This window comes from Oreochromis niloticus, linkage group LG4 (assembly GCF_001858045.2).
Source record: "Oreochromis niloticus isolate F11D_XX linkage group LG4, O_niloticus_UMD_NMBU, whole genome shotgun sequence".
NCBI classification, from domain to species: Eukaryota; Metazoa; Chordata; class Actinopteri; order Cichliformes; family Cichlidae; genus Oreochromis; species Oreochromis niloticus.
The window spans coordinates 24,525,620-24,545,029 of NC_031969.2; the positions used below are offsets into that span (position 1 = coordinate 24,525,620).

General features: G+C 41.3%; 2 protein-coding genes across 3 annotated transcripts; one reads left to right on the forward strand and one right to left on the reverse strand.

Annotated features, from left to right (window-relative positions):
• The first annotated feature begins 51 nt into the window (after positions 1-51).
• Positions 52-6,167, forward strand: LOC100712265 (cell death-inducing p53-target protein 1). 2 transcript variants are annotated; one of them, XM_019357768.2, is made up of 6 exons: positions 52-409; positions 3,877-4,023; positions 4,153-4,287; positions 4,359-4,460; positions 4,762-4,909; positions 5,038-6,167. In XM_019357768.2, exons 2-6 carry the CDS (start codon positions 3,885-3,887, stop codon positions 5,144-5,146), a joined length of 633 nt encoding a protein of 210 aa, XP_019213313.1. In that variant the 5' UTR covers positions 52-409; positions 3,877-3,884; the 3' UTR covers positions 5,147-6,167. The 2 variants fall into 2 exon arrangements, with proteins under 2 accessions (XP_019213313.1, XP_003442239.1); XM_003442191.5 differs by having other exon boundaries at positions 97-1,268.
• On the reverse strand, positions 5,479-19,066 carry mrtfbb (myocardin related transcription factor Bb). Its single transcript, XM_005468779.4, has 14 exons — positions 18,773-19,066; positions 15,410-15,475; positions 13,047-13,102; positions 12,883-12,958; positions 12,517-12,678; positions 11,936-12,114; positions 11,556-11,702; positions 10,203-10,450; positions 9,792-9,924; positions 8,813-9,682; positions 7,962-8,072; positions 7,706-7,843; positions 7,572-7,632; positions 5,479-7,485 (listed from the first exon to the last, which is right to left on the reverse strand). The coding sequence occupies exons 1-14, from the start codon at positions 18,870-18,872 to the stop codon at positions 7,055-7,057; spliced, it is 2,778 nt and encodes a 925-aa protein (XP_005468836.1). The 5' UTR covers positions 18,873-19,066; the 3' UTR covers positions 5,479-7,054.
• Between the last annotated feature and the right edge of the window lie 344 nt (positions 19,067-19,410).

The window sequence follows — 19,410 nt, forward strand, 5'->3', positions numbered from 1 at the left end:
GTGTATATAAATATATACACACTTTGTTACTGGCAACCTGTCACAAAACACATGATTTGTTCCACTTTCTTATTTTGAGTCTGCAGAATGGCCAGATAACCAGTGTCACAGGCATAAATAGTATTTTGTGCATAAAGGTGATTTCCAAAGAGCTACTAGCTAAAACCTTTGCATATCTCACTGTGGTGTGCAGCATGTCCTTACAAAACATTAGTAGAGGCCAAAAGAAGAAGTAGCAGGAGCAGGTAAACATAATCTGAAAAAAATACAAATAAAAATCCAGCAAAGACCTGACTCAGGACCTGAGAGATACATTTGGCCCTTCAGTCGATCCATATACTGGTTGCTGAAGCAGGGTGGCTGTCAAGGAGTCATTCTTGAGGAAGGGGGACCAGGAGAAAAGGCTGAGGTATGCAAAATTGCACAATAATTGTATTTAAAGTCAGTGGAAACAGTGCTTTTATAGAGTGATGAATGCATATTTGAAAGTTTTGGTTCAAACCATCTTAAGTGTGTACAGAGGAGGTCAGGAGAGAGGTAGAAGAGTGAGTCTATAAAGCACGGTTATGTTTTGGGGCTCCATTTAATCGAGTGTTGTTGGGAATCCTATCAAAACGGATGGAATAAAGAATGCAGAAAAATACCACCAAACTTTGAGCCACCATTCAGTACCAAGAGGAAAGCAACTGATTGGCAATGGCTTCATTTTTCAGCATGGTGTGCTTTTCCTACCGGTGCATTAAAAATAAAAACACACTGGAACATTGTGAGCTATGGATTGGCCTCCCTAGAGCCCACACCTCAACATTACTGAAGCAGTGTGTGATCATCTTGACAGAGCTTTAAATGTCCTTTAAAAACCCTGGAGAACTATTCTTGAAAACTGCTTAAAGAAATTACTAGAAAGCTTGCATAAGAGAGTTCAGAATGTGTTGAAGAATAAAGGTGCGCATACCAACTATTGGCTTTCAAGCTTGTTAAAATTGTACAGAATAGTTTTTACATTGCAAACTGTGTTTGTGCACGTGTGTAAATCCCCATTTTCTCAGCAAAAGATAAAAAGATGGGGTCTAGAGACTTTTGCATACCTGTGCAATAACATAGCTGTTTTCCTAGGCTTGCAGCTTAGCAGGAGCTTTATATAAGGTCCAAAATAGGGCAGTTATAACCATAACCTGATGATTTGAATATTCCCTGAGAACAGTATGCTGTTGTTGAACCAGTACCAGTGTTACAGGATATACACGATACGGCAGGAACAGAAGAAGGTAATGCAGATATCTTCTATTAAATAATGGTGAAATAGATTTTTATGGGGTTATAAATTGAGATGTTAGATTAATGTTACAGCGGAGCATCAGTGCAGTTGGATACTTATTTGAACTTGTTTCATATAAGATTGATCAGACGATTACACGCAATCATCAGCGTCCGTGTCTCTTTCTGTTTTATAGATCTTTTGCTTGTTTTCTAAGCATCCAATCAGACCTGAGAAGCCATGTTTCTTTTAATTAGCTGCAGATGGTTGTGACCAATTTATCTGATTCAGAGAAAGCAGCATATTTGACTACATGCTGGATGAACTCATGTACTGCATCTTTTTTATTTCATATCAATAGTAATAAACTTTATTTCTATAGCTTATTTGCAAAATAGTTACAAAGGGTATTTGCAGAATTAGAAAAAAACTAACAATATTTAGTCCAATACATATATAGTTTTAAAAACTTTTCAGTAAGAGGAAGTAAATTCCACAGCGTTCTGTTAAAGCCAAAACACGGTGCAGCTGTTTTTTTTAAGCCTGAAACTTGCATGTTTGTTACTGATCTCGTGCTAAATGTTTGAAGGGGGAAAAGATAAGCAAATCATATATGTAAATAAATATGGTTGGAATGAATTAAAAGAATATGACCTTTATCACCAGCACATTATAGTCCACAGTTTTTATTTATTTTTTTAAACTAAACTAACAAACGCTAAAACTAAGGATTTTATTTTATTGTATGGAGTTTTCCAAGTTCACAACATTCTTTATTCCAAAAGTCTAGTTTTGATTTTCATTTTAGTTAAGTAAGATTTTTTAAATCTAGTTTTAGTTTTTAGTTACATGTCAGTTAACTATAATAACGTTTGGTCCTGGGAATTGTGCCAAAAAGTGATTGCTGATTATGTGCATTTTGTCTAATATCCATAGTTATATTGGTAAATTCGTGGAGGGGATTTATATAAAATTGATTTGTTTTGCAAGTATTCTGGTGACCCTGCATTGTTGTACCTACACTGTGTTCATTATAATCAGTCACATTATAATCAGTCCAGTCTTTTTTGCCAGTTAAAATATCTTTATAGAACTGTTAAATGTCACTTTGCCAAAAACTGATTGCAGTCTTTACCATGTGATGGAAATGTTCTTTCTGCTTCAAAATGACTAAATATCATTCATGAGAGATATGTGTGATAGATTATAGGCCAAATTTACAACAGCTTAAATACCGGCAATCACTTTTTGGACCCCTTTTGGCTTCAGAACTGCCTTCTTCATGGTATAGATTCAACAAGGTGCTGGAAACATTCCCCCGAAATTTTGGTCTATGTTGACATGATAGCATCACAAAATTGCTTCAGATTTGTTATGATGTGAACCTCCCGATCCTCAGCATCCCAAAGGTGCTGATTAAGTACAGGTGGCTGTGGAGGTCATTTTAATGCAGGAAACTTTGTCATGTTCGAGATATTAGGTGATTTGAGTTTTGTGACATGGTTTGTTACCCTGCTGGAAGCAACTATCAGACCACACTGTGGTCATAAAGGGTCAGCAACAATATTCAAGTGTACTGTGTCATTTAAACTACGGGGCACAAAGAGCATCAAGAGAATATCCTCCACACCATGCTTCCTGTTCCTAGCTGATGGGAGTGGCACCTGGTATCTGTTTAAAGGTTTGATATGTTGATATCTTTCGAGTGGCTATTTGAGTTATTGTTGCCTTCGAATAAGTTCAAAGTAATCTGGCTTTTCTACTCTGATCTCTGCCATCATCAGGGCATTTCTATTGATGACATAAGTAAGATATTTTCCTTTTTTTTGGACCATTCTCTGAAAACGCTAAGGATGTTTGTTTGGGAAAAATCCCAACAGATCAAAAGATTCTAAAATACTCAGACTAGCCCATCTGGCACCAACAAGCACGTCACGTTCAAAAACGCCTAAATCACCTTTCTTTCCCGTCTGACTCTCAGGTTGAACTTCAGCAGTTTGTCTTGCACAAATGCCTAAACATATTGAGTTGCGTTCGCACGATTGGCTGGTTAGATATTTGCGTTTAGCAGTTGATCAGGTTTACCTAATGACAGCAGATGCTAGAAGAGCCTTCCAAGTCTCTGAGTCATCTTAAATATGCTGTAGGTAACATGTTTTTGGCATAATTGAGAGCAATTATTCCATATTTGTTAAACCAAACCAAATACAAACCAACACTGAACAGAACAGAAAATGAAAAGAACTCAAAAAACAACAAGAACCAAACGTAAAAACAACTACAACAAATACAATATGAAAAATGATTAGGATAATCATGGAATCTGACTTTCATAAAATAAAATTACACAATCATTGTCATTTTAACAACTTTATGTGAAAAAGAAAGCAGTAGGAATAAACAGGGAGTTGGATTTCTACTATTTTCTGCCTCTTAGAACTTAATTAATAATGCATGCACTCTCTTATGCAATCATCTCATTTAGAATGTGGGGCATAGAAAAGAAACACATTTGTAAATCTTTGATTCACAGTAACATTTTATATGCTTAACCGGTGCAAAAATAATATCTGCAATTAAATAAGGTCATGCTTTCTCTTCTGCTTCTGTCCTTCCAGTAGTTGCCATGGATTTAGACAGCGAACTAAAGGAGATAGCTGCTGAGATGAAACATGTCTCACTCAAAAGGGAACAACTTAAGGAGAGGAAAAACATTCTGTGCATATTTCAAGAGCTGAGGAATCGAGCCGAGTTTGGACAAACAGGTGACCACTCAAGCAACTCCTGTGACAGTGATGGCTGTTTGCAGTCTTTTAGATTTTCCACGAGGAATAAAAGCAAGTTGTGCTGTATGTATAACCTCTGTATGGTTACTGTTTTGTTTTTATAATCAGAGGAAGCAGTCTCTACTCAGAAGGAGATTGAGAGCATCGATGAGAAACTGAAGGAACTGAATGAAAAACAGTCCGAACTCCAGAAAAATTACGACAACATGCTCAATGCCACCAAAAACAAACAGCACAAGAAAGGTGAGGCCCAGTTTGCTACAGCAAATCTAGCACACTTTACACAACTAACCACATTTGTTCTTCTTTGTTAGTGGTCAGTTTCACAGACAAAGAGAATATAGATTCTGCTGCTCCGCCTTCTCCTCCTCCTGGCTCTAATATCGTCTATGTTGTGGCTCCGCCTACTATCCCAGGTGAGCTACTTTTGGAAATTTGTCCTGTAAAACATAAAAGAATGAAAAGTTGAATGAAAACCACACTCGTGGTGAGGACTGCATGCAGATACTTGTGTTTGGATCGGGGCTTCTTGAGTGCATTTCCCCCCAGCTGCAGATCAAATACGACTTCATGCTACTGATTTTTGTACCTTCATGTGTGTTTTTCTTTCTTTTTTGTGGAAAACTATTTAACAATTTGTCCAAGTTTAAAACGAGAGAGATGGATGTTTTGTTTTTATAAAATAAATCATCAATCATGCATTGCTTCCCTTCACAGCCCCTGAAGTGATTCTGGAGCTGGACAAGCTCCCGGCAGCTCCGTGCAGGACACAGTGTCCAGAGTGTCGGCAGTTCATCACGACAGAGACGTTCTCCTCTGTCAGCAGTGTGACGTGGCTGGTGTGCATCATGACAGCTTTAATAGGGTATGAAACTCTCCTCCAGATTGACCAGATTTGGACTGTTTCTGTTTGTCTAGCCAGTGTTATTGTCACCGTTACACAGCTTCCAGGCTAGTTGTCACTTAAGTGTCTTCTTGTTTCTTCTTTTGCAGCTGTGCGGCTGGTTGCTGCCTCATCCCTTTTTGCATGGATAGGTTCAAGTCTACCAACCACAGATGTCCTAAGTGCCGAACGTTAATCAAAACTATTAAAAAGCTCTGAGATGAAAGCAGATAAGGAAAGATGGAGAAGATGCTGGATATCCACCTAGTAGTGATAACAACACAAGCTGCAAAAAGGGTCTCCTGCACAATGCACTGAACATCAGTGCATGACCGGTGATGTTTGTAATCTCAAACTATAGCTGCTATTACTTTTTAGAAGCCTGTCAGACGAGACGGGTGGTTTCTGCCTTTATGCATATGCGTATTATAATGCATTTTTCAGGCACATCTGTGTAACAAAATGTATATTTCATTAATACTTTGGTACTTTAAACATGCTAGTTATTTTCAAATCTTTTTTAAATACAATAAAACTTCAAAATGACAGACTTTCCTTGTAAATTTTTAATGGCAAGCAGTAAAAGGGCAAGTGCTGAAGCTCATAGGCAGACATTGAAATCCCAAAGAATCTCTGTATTTACAAAACGACTGTTAATATTTGTATAAAAAGCCAACATAAATACATCATGTGTAAATCATACAAATGCAAGGTTTTTGTATGCCGAGTTATGCTAGTGTAGTAAAGACTAAACATTTGTCATTCCAGCACATAAGCCCTTTTTCAGGGGAGACACTTGGGTGGTCAAATGAGGCACAAAGGAGGAGATGAAGAAAAGAAATAAAAAAATAACAGAAATTTGCATCATTTTCATAACAGCTCCTTCCATATTTGGGTGGCTTAGAAACTGCCAGTAAGTCCTCAATAATTTAACAATATGACACAGTTATTACACACACACCGCACTGCCAAGATATAATGGTTTGTGTCACTATTAACAACAGAAACCAAAAGGATAGCACGTCTTCCATTTGTTTGTATAAAGCTGATTCAAATCAGATGTGGCCAGCAGATGTCACTGAGCTACAACCTGACTTGTAACATCTGATGGTTATTTGAGTTTGAAATGATGCTGAAACAAAACGAGCGCTGGATCATACTTCTGTTATTTTTCTGGTGGTGTTTGTATGCTGTGCAGATGTGTATTTACTGAAAAATGAAAATAAATTATTCAAACATCTTCAGCCTTTAGGAATCAGTCCATCGCCCATCGCGTTAAGTGAAGAGTCTGGCTCTCTCTTTCTCTGTCTCGCTCCCTTTTTTTAAGCTCGCATTTGTCTCGCGTATGTTTGACAGTGTGTACAGATGCACGGTGAGATACATTACAGACTTGTCTTCACTCTTTGATCTGTTTTGCAAAGTGCAAGAGAGGAAAACGTGGTTTTTTGTTTTTTTTTTGGTAATAAATACTGGCCCTGGTTTAGTCAGAGCAGCTGGGCCGCTTGTTGCGGCCCTTTTTCTAATTTCATCATATTCACACTCCCAGTTCAAATTAAACATCTGATTTATACTTCACAATTCACATACACACAAGGATCGTGCAGCGGTTGTGTGTTTACAATCTGTTTTGATAGTGATAATCATTCCAAGACAGGGTGGAGTAAACTACACAGCAGCCCTCAGCTACATTCGCTGTTTGGCCCTTAGCACTGTGGCCAGGATTTGGGACATTTTCCTGCTCTTTCTGCTCACACCACGCTGACTGTAAAGCTCTACATTCACTGAGATCAGAGGACTAAGAGGAATCAATAACATGAAATGAGACTGATAACAAATCAGCGACGTGTCTTGAGATGGAAATCTTAAAAGCTTACTTCCACTTTTAGCTCAAACTGCCAGTACCACTCTAACTTTATCTGTCTCCCGATACAACCAGAGGATTTAGAGACCTCAAAGGAAGCAGTTCAGCAACTTCTAAAGTGATGTTGCACGATGAGATTATTACAGAGCTGATTTATCTGTCCGAAAAGCAGAACGGAGTTGCTGAAGCATCCAAACAGCTCTTATTGTCCCATGGAAACAAAAGCAGTCTTCTCTCACAATGAAAAACAATCGCCTTGACAGCACTCAGTCCCAGTTCAAGTGCAGTTCATTAGAGTCCAGGAAGTCAGACGAGAAGACGCCTACTGGCACTGACACATCCAAAGAGTGACCCTCCTCTGCTGGCACAGACAGAGTGAGATCCAGCCAATCCATGTTGTCCATGTTGAGAACAGAGGTGGACATGTTGTCATTAAAATCCACTTCCATGGTGTCCCCAGGTGAATGTAACTCCTCCATCAGCTTCAGCTTTTGTGCTTCTGTGTCAGGGAGCAGTGCGCCCTCCAGGAGGGTTTCCAGCCGGGAGTCGGAGGTCACGCACGCAGGCGGCTTTGCTACCTGGACTAAGGGTGGAGGGCGGGATAAAGCTGTGTTGATGGGAAGGGTGGTTACACTAGCTGTCACCACAAGAAGCTTATCCAGATTGGGAGGATCCTGTGTAATGTAGGGGGAGATCTCTGAAAAAAGAAGAAGTGAAGGACATGGTGAGATTTAAAACCTCATAAAGGTATCGCAATAATCAAATCACACCCAGTATTCTCACCACCACTCTCCAGCAACACGTCAAACAGGTCATCCATCTCCTGGCTGGCCGCAGTGGGACCCTACAGAGAAAGGAAACCGTTACATGTCTGAATGACACAAGTTAGAAACTATATTTATGTATCAGATTCTTGCCTGAACAGCTGTTAGCATGCTGCGTTTCTGTTTAACTGCATCCTCATAGCGCGGTGGGTCTTTACACTTTGACACATGGTTCGTGAACTTTGCATGCTGCAAGATCAAACTGTTTGGAGACTGGCTGGAACAGGGAGGCTAATAAACAGGAAATAAACAACATCAAATACAAAAATACTAACCTCATAACATTAAATCTTGCATGCTTTACAGAAAAAGTAAACATAAGCAGAAGGAACATAAGGATAATCTCCACCTTATTTGTAGGTCCTTTGGGAAGAGCCTGGCCTGAAGAAGCTCCTGCAGTGCATCCACTCACTGGGAATGTATTGAGAAAATTCTGTGCCGCAGTATTAATCCTCCACGTCTGCACAGAGAATTGAAGAGGTCAGCACGGAGGCATCAGTGCAATCAAACATACTTTCTCTCAGGGAGTTTGGTTAAAGTAGCAGTGCAGCTACATGAGAACTGTGGAAACCTGAAAGAAAACCCACTGTGGATCATTCACTTTTACACAAAGACATCTTAAATTAAATTTCTTCAGGCCCTCTCCAGCCAGAGGATGACAATGTTTCATCCACCTATGACGGCACTGTTTGCAGGGTAAACCATGAGAGCTGCGGTCGAGTTAAGCAGCGGGTTCTGCTACTAATTCTGACTGCATGTCGGAGTCAGAGCAGAGGAATGACGGGGAGCGATGAGGGCACGATGGTCAGCTCTCACTCAGCACCTGCTCCAGTAACCCATGCTTCCACAGGCTTTCTTTTGATGTGCGGAGTGAAAGATGTCACCACTCAGCAGAGGCCTGTTATTACCATAGCATCAAGGAAGACGCATTAGCCATGGTAGCGCGTAACTGACTGTTAAATTAGTTACGTGATATATTATGCAGTGCCATGAAAAACATGGCAGAACATTTATGATGTTATCTTGTGTTTACACAGCACAATACTGGATTTATGATTTCAGGCGTGCATACATACGCATAGATACGTTTCCAGTTCCTACAAGGAGACTAAACTGAGCACAAAGTCACAGCTGATAGTGGTGATGAATGGGGAGACGGGCTGAGGCAGTCTGTAGAAGCAGCGTAGCTTTTCTTCTTACCTTTGCCAGCGGCTGGGTTTGAGTGCTGCATTGCTGATGTATTGCTGCTGAGGCCTCTGTTTTCTGTGGCGTCAGTCCAGAAGCCTGAATAAGGCCTGTGTGTAATGCGATGCCTTTGGTAGGGAGCTGGATAGTGGCTGCTGAGGCAGGAAGGGATGCGGGCAGGAGGATCTGAGGTCCGGCCTGCGCAGGCTGACGGGATTCGGGCTGTGTGATGGTCTGGTGACCGAGGATGAATTGATTTGGACTGGTTACGTGGCTCTGATCTGCAGGCTCTTCCTGTTTGACCAGTACTGGCAGACCAGGAGAGCTGCAGGATGCTGTGCAGTTTGACGGAGTCCTGCGTTCCTCTTTGACCTGGACGGGATGCAGAGGACTGAGCTGAGATGGAGAGTCTCCCTGTTGACTCCTTTTCTCCACCTCCAATTGCATCTTCAGTTCCTCCACCAGCCTCTGCTCCTGCTCCAGCTTCCTCATTAGTTCCTTAATCTGACGCTCCTTTTCATGCAGCCGTTTGTCCTTTTCAGAGTCCTGCTCGTGGGACTTTGTCTCCATGGGACACTCCTCATGTGGCGCACTCTGTGGAGAGCTCATGCAGGGAGCATGATGGGCTGGAGCATCTGAAAGCAGTTTTGTTGGACTGTCTGCCATACTATTATCTTCTATGCCCAGATTAGACACTTTAGAAGCAATAGGGGACACGGGCGGGGTTAATTTAGGAGTTTCTGTCTGTGAGATTGCTGCCTCGATGGGAGCAGCAGTCTGGATGCTAGAGTTCTCCTGATACAGCTTTAGTCTCTCGATCAGCTCGGTCTTGGTCCCAGAAACAGGCAAAGATCTGAGCTTTAGTTCCAATTTCAGCTCAGCTACCTGTAAAGATAAAAGACTGTAAAACAACTGCACAACACTCAGCTCGTTCACCTCTGCAGCAATCATATATGCTTGATACAATCAGGCTGCGCAGGCTGCAGTGTGTCACCTTCATCTCATCCAGATTAGCTGGTAAATGATCCGGCTTGCGGTTCATGTGGTGGAGCTGCAAAGGGGCAGACGCAGCATTTCCACTCATAGCAATGTTAGAACAGCTGGTTTGTACCTCAGTTGTTGGTCTGCTGTAATAAGATGTCAAGAAAAGGGAGTGCAGATGAGAGAGGGATTTTTTTTAATCCATTTTTCATAATGAGCACCTTCTGTGTAGGAAGCTGTGAGCAGGAAATGCAGCGTAATTGAGACAAAAAGCAGCTGTGATTAAACCGTGATGACAGTTATTACATTTTACATAACAAGGTGCGTACGTCTGACTGAGGATTTGAAAATCAATGTTGAAGTAATTGTAATGAGGATAAGAAAAATCCTGACTGCGATGAAGTAAAGCTTAATGGAGCCATACTTGAGCTTGGAGGCCTGGTAATTGTACTGCTGCTGTTGCTGCTTCTGTTGGCTTAGGATCTGGAGCTGCAAGAACTGCTGCTGTTGCTGCAGGAGGCGGGCATAAGCAGAGTCCATTGGCACTTCATTAAGCTCTTGTTTCTGGTCCGGAGGAATATACTGATGGTACTTCAACTTCTTCACTCGTGGTTTGGGCTCTTTGCTCTTTTTGCTGCGGCTTTTTTCAGCAGGAGGCTTAGCCAAGCTTTGCTGCAGAGCACAACACACACAAAAAAGGGGTACATAAGACCAGAGAGGACCATCTGGAGGATATTCTTTCCTCATGACTGATCTCAGGCCAGTCCAGATAACTTTATCAGGGAATACAGTTTGGACTGCCAGTACCAACACTGCAAGATTTGGAACTGATACGGTACTTTTATAACTTTAACATTAACATTGCTCTGACACCCGAAGAGAACAGCAGGATGAGGAAACGGGTAGTGGAAATGTGACACTTATTGTTTTACCACCTGCAATTACAGGATGTAGTACTCATGAAAATGGCTTGGCACAAGAGCAGCAGGTTCTAGCAATGAAATCAGAAACTTGGGCCGGGTTAAACAAGCACTCACTTTCCAGTTTGTCAAACTCACTCCCTTATTATGTTCAAAGGGAGGGAGAGTTTAGCTTATACTCTGAGGATAACTGCATTATGATAAATGGATAAGTTATAGCTTCACTCCCGTTCTTTGATTCACAGCTTAGCCACGATGAGGAGGGCCAGCCTGTCATTTGACCCTAAATATAGACAAACTGTGGCACAGATTTAAACCTCTGGATGGGTGAAATAACTTTAACCCTTGCTCTTTGACCTGTGCTCAACTCCAGCTAAATGCTGACATTTTTTTTTTTTGTCTGAGCCAAAACTGATGTAACTTTTAGCATGAGAAATAACAGACTCTGACATTGTGTCTCTCATCACATTTTCAAAGGAAGCAAACAAAATAAACCAAACACACAGATGGAGAAAATAAGTCAGGAAAACAGAGCCAGAGGTCAACACTGCAACAGCTGCGTATAAACTACACGACGACAATGACAAGTAACCATAAACCTTTTCTTTTTTTTTAGAAAAATAAAGAAGATTGGTTTTTTAGGGGAAATACCGATAGTTATTTTGAAGGTCAGATTGCCAAGACTTAGGAGACTATTTTCCCACAGCCAAAAATCACGTTTTTATATGATAGTGTTATTGGTTAGGGTTACATATCATAGATGATGATTTAAGACCTGATTTAAGAGGATTTAAAAAAGCATCACTAATCTAACTTTAGCTGTAAGATCACATTGAAATGACTAAGAGAAAAGTCACCTTCACAAGAACTGGCCCCGGTGTAACACAGGTGACGGCAGTGGTGACAGGTTGAGGTTGAGTTGATTGTAGGTTGCTTTGTTGCTCGCTGGTCGGCATAGGGTTGTCTAAATCTGATGCAGACTGTGAGCTGGGTGGTGGGGAGTGCTAAGAAAAGTAAAGAGAGAGCAAAATCACATGAGCCCCTCAGTAAGAACAGCAAAGCTGAAACACCTGCTAACTATCATGCCATCTATGAAAAGGAAGAAAATATGACCCCAAACAGGCTGATAAACACTTGAGAAATGAGCATGGATTACTATTAAAATGCAGCTGTTATGCTGTATGTAGCAAATTAAGTAACCTAGGTTTTTTGTTCTGCTGACACTGGTGTTTTGTACCTGTATGGGAGTTTTTGATGTAAGAGCGGCCTCTTCAGACTCCCGCGGCGAGGCCGATGTGGAGCTGGGAGAGTGTTGGCTCGCAGGATGTTGCGGTGAAAAGGCATCGCTGCTGTCCTCATCAAAGTTGTACACGTTTGAAGTGTCAGGTGTCTTCGCACGATCCACCTTGCTGCCACCTGTGGCACAAGATCAAAAAATAAGCAAACACTGGTTATTATTTATTTCAAGGAAAATAAAAATAATGCAAATATAGAGCAAAAATCTCTAACTATAGTTCAGAGATGTAAGCTGCTGAAATATTTCAACGTAGATGTCTGAATTTTCACATACATCATAAAAAGCAAGCTACAGTTTTTTCAGTGAGGGCCAGCTTATCAGTATTAGCATTATCACAGTTTTACTGATGTAATTAAACTGGGAGACCTTTCTCACTGCAGGCTTTTGCTACCCAAACAAAGATAATACATCATTAAAAATAGATAAAAATCCACCGGATGTGCTGCACAGCTGGTTAGAATTACCTTTGCTGCACTCACTGTAAGTGGTGAACAGATATAATAATAACAATGAGGCTCTACCATTATTAACCTCCTCAACACCGGGGTCCACAGGCAGGATGTTCTTCTCCACCAGCTCCATGGGTCCAGGCCTCTGGGCGATCTTCTCATTGAGATCATCAGTCAGTCTGGCCCTCTTCAGCTTCATTTGTGTGGCCTGCAGGGAGGGCTCTGCATGTGTCTCTGATAAACACAAAGAGGATGTTCATCTGTGATCTGGCCAGTATCAGTCAGCCTCTCAAACTGCTTTATCATACTGACTCACAGCAGACCGAGCCAGACCTCACAAAAGCCATGCGTGTGGTTATAACTTTGTTAAACACACAGGTAATCATCTCTCTTATCACAACACTCTTGCCCAGTAAAAAAACACCCCCGGATGATTACCTTGTAGGATGTGCATACGGACCAGCTCAGAACGCCCGGGTCGGCTGCAGAGTTTGTGCTTCAGGAAGGTCCCAGTCTGTTTAAGAAAAGAAAAAAATAAGAAAATACTCTGGGTACAGGATTGTGATCATCTGCAGGCTAGAGTGCATTCATTGCTGGCTTACCCTGGCTCTCTCCAGGCTGCGAATCTGCTCATGAAAGGCAGCAGGCGCTTTTAGGGCTACGAGAAGAGAAATCCATAAGAAATCAATACATTTTCTTGGTTAATACAGGCTACTTTCACACGTACAAACGGTTCCTTTGATTTTAAGACTGACGTCTTTTTGCATTCTTTCTTTCTAATTTCAAATAGTTTCCCCTTTGTCTGCCTTTGATATCATGACAAAGTATGTTTATGTAGCAAGCCTCTTAGTGATAAGATTGTACTCCACAACAACAGAAATGATGGTGTAACAGTATAAGTATAATACCACAGGAAATCTCAGTATTCCTAAAACATATACTCTTTGTAATGACCCTCATTAAAAAGTCTTTTAAAGTTATCAAGCAGTTTTCTCAAAAGTACAAATCACATACTGTATGCCGACATAAAGTGCTTAAAATTATGGACAACACATATGTAATACAAATACACATTTGTTACATACAGTGTAAGCAGGTATAAAGGAGAAAAGAAGGGAGATAAAATGCGTCTTTATTCCCAAAAAACAATTTTCACACTGCAGGGTCATCCAGTTTCATGTCATTGTTTATTATTTCTCTCCTTTTTGGCATGCATTGGCGTGTCATTAATAATCAGCAGCTCGTGGGTGGGTGTCTGAGAGGAAGTGTCAGTTCGGCTGACTCAAACAATGATTATTCCGTCCTAATTTCTGATCTGACAGAGTAAACTTGTTGAGCTTCAGACGAGGTCTGGCTCACCGACGAGTCACCTCTGCTATGATGAACATTGTTTGGTTTAAGGACACTCTGCCTGGGGGGTGCTCTGAGGAGTGTGTCAGAGGAGCAGAGCAAACATTCCTCATGACCAAAACCTCACTGCATACCTATCATAAGCCTCTAAGTGTAGGAGAGGCAGATTGCTATGGAGAATGGCCTGGGAGGCTTGTGTGCAGGCTACGCTTGGCCAGGCCGCAGAGGGGGGGGGGGCGTCTGACCTCCACTGAAGGCCCAGCCGCTGACTCATGAGGCTGCGTGGAGCCAGAGAGGACCTGAAAACCTGACTACACGGGGCTTCTCTGACAGAACTAGATGAAGAGGAAGATGTCCATCTTTTTCTCTTTCTGTCTTTCCAGCTCTCAGTGGGATTCTGTCACAGTTTCAGCTCGTCTTTTATTGACTGTACTCCTAAACAAAAGGCTCGCAGGACGGAGGTAAAACAGGGACTGAGTCTGCTCCACCTCTGCTGGATCAAAGGATGGATGTGGATGGTATTAAAGAGGAGAAAGCCCTTTCAGCTTTGACACCAGTGTGTCATTTATCTCTTATATGTATTCCATTCATTTTAACCATGTTTTCAAGTACAATGAAGCAATTTCAGCCTCTGACATAATTCTATAAAAACAGCCCTTATAAAATAAAGCAGTTTGATGTACAAAGAGGATCTATTATGCTAACTTTCAAATCCATATTCTCCATTCTTGGACTCTACTAAAGTGGCTTTGCATGATTTATAAGTCAAAATAATCCTGATTGATCCTGTATTAGGCTTTGGTGCAGCTCTTCAGTTCTTCCACTCTCTCACACAAGTCGTTTTAGCTCCTCTCTTTTCATGCCAACTTTCTTCTGATTGGCTGCCCCTGGCAAATTCAAGGTTCAATCAGCAGGTTCAGCAGGAATTTCTGTACTCACACTTGTATGCCTGTCAAGGGATATTCCATCTCTTTGACATCACACATAGTCAAGAATAGAAATGTCCTAAAAACAGTCTGAAGCCTGAGCGTTTGGATCAAATGACTTTTAGATAAAGAAACTCATTATTTCACACTAATGGGCTCCATTTAAATCCATCCATCCCTCAGTCTAGTTTCTTCCACTTATCCAATCATTGCTGAGGCTTCATGATAAGCAGTGTATACTGGATGTCCTTCTACCCAGCAACATTTTGTAGGACACTTTCCTCAGGTAAGCTGAGCTATATCATCTCTCCAGTACATTCAAAACCTACCCCTGGGTCTCCTTCCAGATGTGCATGCTCAGAAAAACTATCCTGATTACAAGCCCAAGGGTTGGCTCTACTCTTGCAGCTCCCACTGGATTCGATTTATTAAATTATCAAATAAAAGCACAAAACATTCTGTATTTTGAGCTGCTTCGTGATCTCCTATGTTCACCAGCTATTTGCTGATGGAGCCCTTTAATTTGGGAGAAATAAAAACTGAATATTTTGCTAGCTATAAATGTTTTATTTCTTATTAACACTTTAGACCAGGTTTTATTTCAAGATTATTTCTGTTTCTAGACAAAAAAAGAAAAAAAATGCATATTGGTGATGTTCATTGTTGTCTTATGTGGTAATAATACTCACGCGGCATGATGCCTTGGTCCACAAGTTGCTCCCGAGATCTCCTCTGCTGCAGACAGAGCTGCAGGACTATGAGAAAGCAGAGACACGGAGGTCAGGGTTAAACTTTTACCATTCAGAACCAGTTTCACTGAGTCACCTAACAACCATCCCTTCTGGCTTTGAACTGCGAAACCTGCAAGACTTCAAATAAAACAAGGCACTTATTATTTCTCAATCAATACGCTGCCCGAAAGGCTCAACTGTAAACCCCGTTCACTACCACAGACATTCTGTACTCTTCCTGTATGGTTTTAGCTCAGGGGTTGTGAGGAGTACCACACATTTTACAACACGCAACAGTGTGACTGGCTGACAGTCTTCCCAGTAAGAGGCAATATCTTTGTGTGGGTTGCAAATGCGCTGAGGAAATAAAGTAACTACAGAGAAGAACACAAACAGATAAAAGAGGGATTAATGTCAGACCTGCAGTTACAATAATGAGGAAAACTTGAGCTGGTCATGACACCACTGAGAGCCAAGTAACTTGTGTCTGTTTAATAAATTGTTTTTAAAAACTAATCTTGCTTTGGATGGATAAGCAGTGACCAGTTATGTTACTGTGGAACATCAAAGACGTGACTATCTTCCAACAGAAATTGTTGAGTCTTGCATGCGGGCTCCGCATATAGCACTTGGATGATCTTCGGTTTTATTTTCCCAAAAATATAAACTGTAGTAAGACGTTGTTTAAACATTTATAAACACGTGAGCGTGGACATGTTATTTCAGTAGAAAGCCACAATTCAGTGCAGGCAAAAAAAAAAAAAAGTCTGAAGAGAAGGCGATGGGTGATGGGGACGAATGAAGTGGCGGTGGTGAGGTACGTGAGGCCTTTATTGTCACCCTCGTAGAAAAGTGAAGTTAACTTTAGCTCGATCTACTCAGGGGCTTTTTTGGGGGGTGGGGGGGCAGCTCCCACTCATACACAAACACACACAAATACAAGGCAGACCTGCTCAACTCTCCTGGGAAAGGCGCTGCTTCTGAACGGGCCTGTGTGACTCACGCTAGCAAAAATAAACTGGGCAGCTGTGAGAACAAGGCCTGGGAACCATGAAATTTGGGGGTAGTTAAGGGGGTGGGCTCTGCATTCGTACGCAGAGACGAGGGGACGTTCATGGGCTTCTACTGGTGGGCAAGGGAACGCGGAGTGACAAGAACCGAAGCAAAGGGTGGAAGGCCGAGTCCACTCTCATAGCAGCCCATCCACTGCGGGACAGAGAACACAGTGTGCCTGTTCTGCCTGCTGTGTTTCCTATTACAAACCCAGGCCAGAGGGGTTTATGGTCAGCCAGAGATGGATCATAACGGAAGATTGTAGAAAATGCCACTGAGGTGCCACAAGCAAGAAAAGAGTGCATACTACAACATATCAATAATATCAAAAACTGCCTCCTAGCTCTGACAGAGAATGCAATTTTTAATTTGAACATCAGTATGGGGTTACAACTCATGTCGGGTCCTCCTCATCACTCTGTGTCATCTATGGTTCGACCTGAACCCTGGCTAACCTTCTCCGTGATGCAAACTGGCTCCGCTCTCCTGCTCACCAGCAAAGCGTAAACAGAGGTTTTGGAGAAACACAGAGAGGGGGCTCGGCTCAAATCCTTGTCTACTGATGTAATCTCTAATCTCAGACCCATGTTGTTCTCAGCAAATCATCCCTGGAGGTCTCCCATCAGACCTCTGAAACAATACAAATAAAAACTGGTGTGGCCAAAGCTGAATTTAGTTTAGAAAGAGACTCATGCTGGGTTATGTTGATTTTGCAGTTATAAATACAGAATTCTCCAAACAGAGTCCCACTTTAACAGCATTTGAGGCATTTATAACCAATGATGGCATGCATCATGAATATAGAGATAAAACTAGTCTATCAAAAATGTCATTTGGATTTTCCTTTCATGCCTTTGTGTGGAGCCTAGAAACTTATAGGCTGACTTCAATCTTCAGAGAACAACAATACCTGAAAACTTATCGATAATAAAACACGTACATCCTACATTAGCAACGCAGACAATTCATCAGCAAGACTTTATCTCAGTAAATTAAATGAGTACTGAGAATGTAAGAAATGAAAGTAAAGCATGCTTAATTTTACATTATTTTTATTTTTGTATTATTTTGCCTCAGTGAAAAATAGCTAGAATCATATTAATAAGCAAGTAAAAAAATATTGCTTCCTTTCTGCCATGATTAGGTGTCAGGGCAACCAGGTTTCTTTCTTTATATGGGAGAGAAAAGCCTTTTAATAACGTTATACCACATTTTCCCCTGTGTATAAATACACAGGGGAAAATATGATGTGAAGTGAAGCAGAAGCAAAAACTCCAAACTTCTGCTTCCTGTCAAGCTTGTTGTATTTATTTAGCAAAGGAGTAAAATTCAAGGAAACACATTTTGGCTAAATGCCAACCCTACAGAGATTGTGATTTTTTTTTAAAAGATAGACACATCAAAGTCTCAGACTAATTCCTAATATCGGTATCAGCATCATCCCACACAAACATACTCTTTCCCCGGCATTTACTTTGTTAGGATTTGGTCAGATTAGTGTCAGATTATTGCTCTGTCCTGGCAAAGTGATCTGAATCTATTAAGAAAGAGATATACTTAGTCAGGTAATGAATAATGATTTTTGTAAAAGTAGCAAGAATAGTTCTAGTGGAAAAACTTATATACTTCTTTTGCATACATCCAGTATAATACACTGTTTTCATTTGAGTGTGATTCTCCGCTCACAGCTACAAAAGTAGCATGCAAAACATGCTATGTTGGATGCCCTATAAACTTTAGGTATTTGCAAAGTTTTTCTTTCTCACATTGCCAAACACAGCCTATAAATCACTAACAAGACAGGTATTTTGTGTTTTACTGGCAGAGGCCACTTGCTTAGAGGAATGTCCTGATGATGAATGCAAACCAGGAAGATAAAAACATGCAAATAATGATCAGAATCCGGATTAGCAGCATATCCAACTACCGCACTTCAGTTGAAGTTACTTCATTGTGTATGCACATTACAAGAGTGAAGTCATGCTTCTGTGAGGTAATACCTTATAATAGTGATCCTACAGAGTGCCAGTTTGAACACAGGTAATTTAAAGTGATGGGTAATTACTTTCAATTTAAACAAATTCATCAGAATTCAAAAGAAGTGATGCTCCACTTGAGTCACGGTGATGAGCTTTTACTGTCATTTCCTGTTATGGCTGTGTCTACATCACAACAATCCCCCCCTCCGCTTCTGAAGGCGGGGGATTAACATTACATTACAACAAAGAATTGCTTTCTGGTTAGAAAAGAAAAAGAAAGAAGCAGTACCTGATTTGAATTTACCCCTGCAGATGGAAGGGGTCTCCACGTCAAGGCACGCCATAGGGAAAAATGGTGGTTCGATTGGTGGCCAGGTCTGGAGTCCCATGTGGTGATGAGGCCAGTAGAGAACACGGGAGTCAGCGAGAGGGAGGAAAGAGCCAGCGCTGAGAGGACGACAGCTGGCTCGCTCTCTCTCCGTCTCTCTGCCGGCCTCAGTGGAGAAAGTGTGTGTAAGTATGTGTGAGCGCTCACTCAACGTCAGAAGGAGGGAACAAAGTGGTGCTGGCGTTAACCCTCGCTAGGTCACTTTGTTGTGTTCACAGAAGACTCAAATTGCAACACAACACCAGAGGGAACAACTTTTAAACGTGGTAATAATCAATATTGCTAATGCTGGGGAAGTTCACTTGGCCTGGGACCAAAACATTTACTGGCAACCAATAGGAAGCTGATCAAAACAGGCTGTGAGGAATTTTGAGTTGGCACATCCTTATGAGAAATAGCGTGTGTGTGTGTGTGTGTGTGTGTGTGTGTGTGTGCAGGAACCCTTGTTGCACTAAATAACAATGACAAGAACAGTGGGTCCTTTGAGATTTAAAAATTTGGATGATTTGATTTTTAAATGAGTGATTATTCCTTGAGGT

What these genes read in the sequence shown, in the direction of transcription:
- LOC100712265 (XM_019357768.2), top strand. Translation starts at nt 3,885, where the DNA reads ATGGATTTAGACAGCGAACTAAAGGAGATAGCTGCTGAGATGAAACAT. An exon ending in GGCTCCGCCTACTATCCCAG is followed by an intron (nt 4,461 to 4,761) that starts GTGAGCTACTTT and finishes TTCCCTTCACAG; the next exon opens with CCCCTGAAGTGATTCTGGAG. An exon ending in ATCATGACAGCTTTAATAGG is followed by an intron (nt 4,910 to 5,037) that starts GTATGAAACTCT and finishes CTTCTTTTGCAG; the next exon opens with CTGTGCGGCTGGTTGCTGCC.
- mrtfbb (XM_005468779.4), bottom strand. Translation starts at nt 18,872, where the DNA reads ATGGGACTCCAGACCTGGCCACCAATCGAACCACCATTTTTCCCTATG. An exon ending in CCAAAGGACCTACAAATAAG is followed by an intron (nt 7,844 to 7,961) that starts GTGGAGATTATC and finishes CCTGTTTATTAG; the next exon opens with CCTCCCTGTTCCAGCCAGTC. An exon ending in GCATGCTAACAGCTGTTCAG is followed by an intron (nt 7,633 to 7,705) that starts GCAAGAATCTGA and finishes CTTTCTCTGTAG; the next exon opens with GGTCCCACTGCGGCCAGCCA.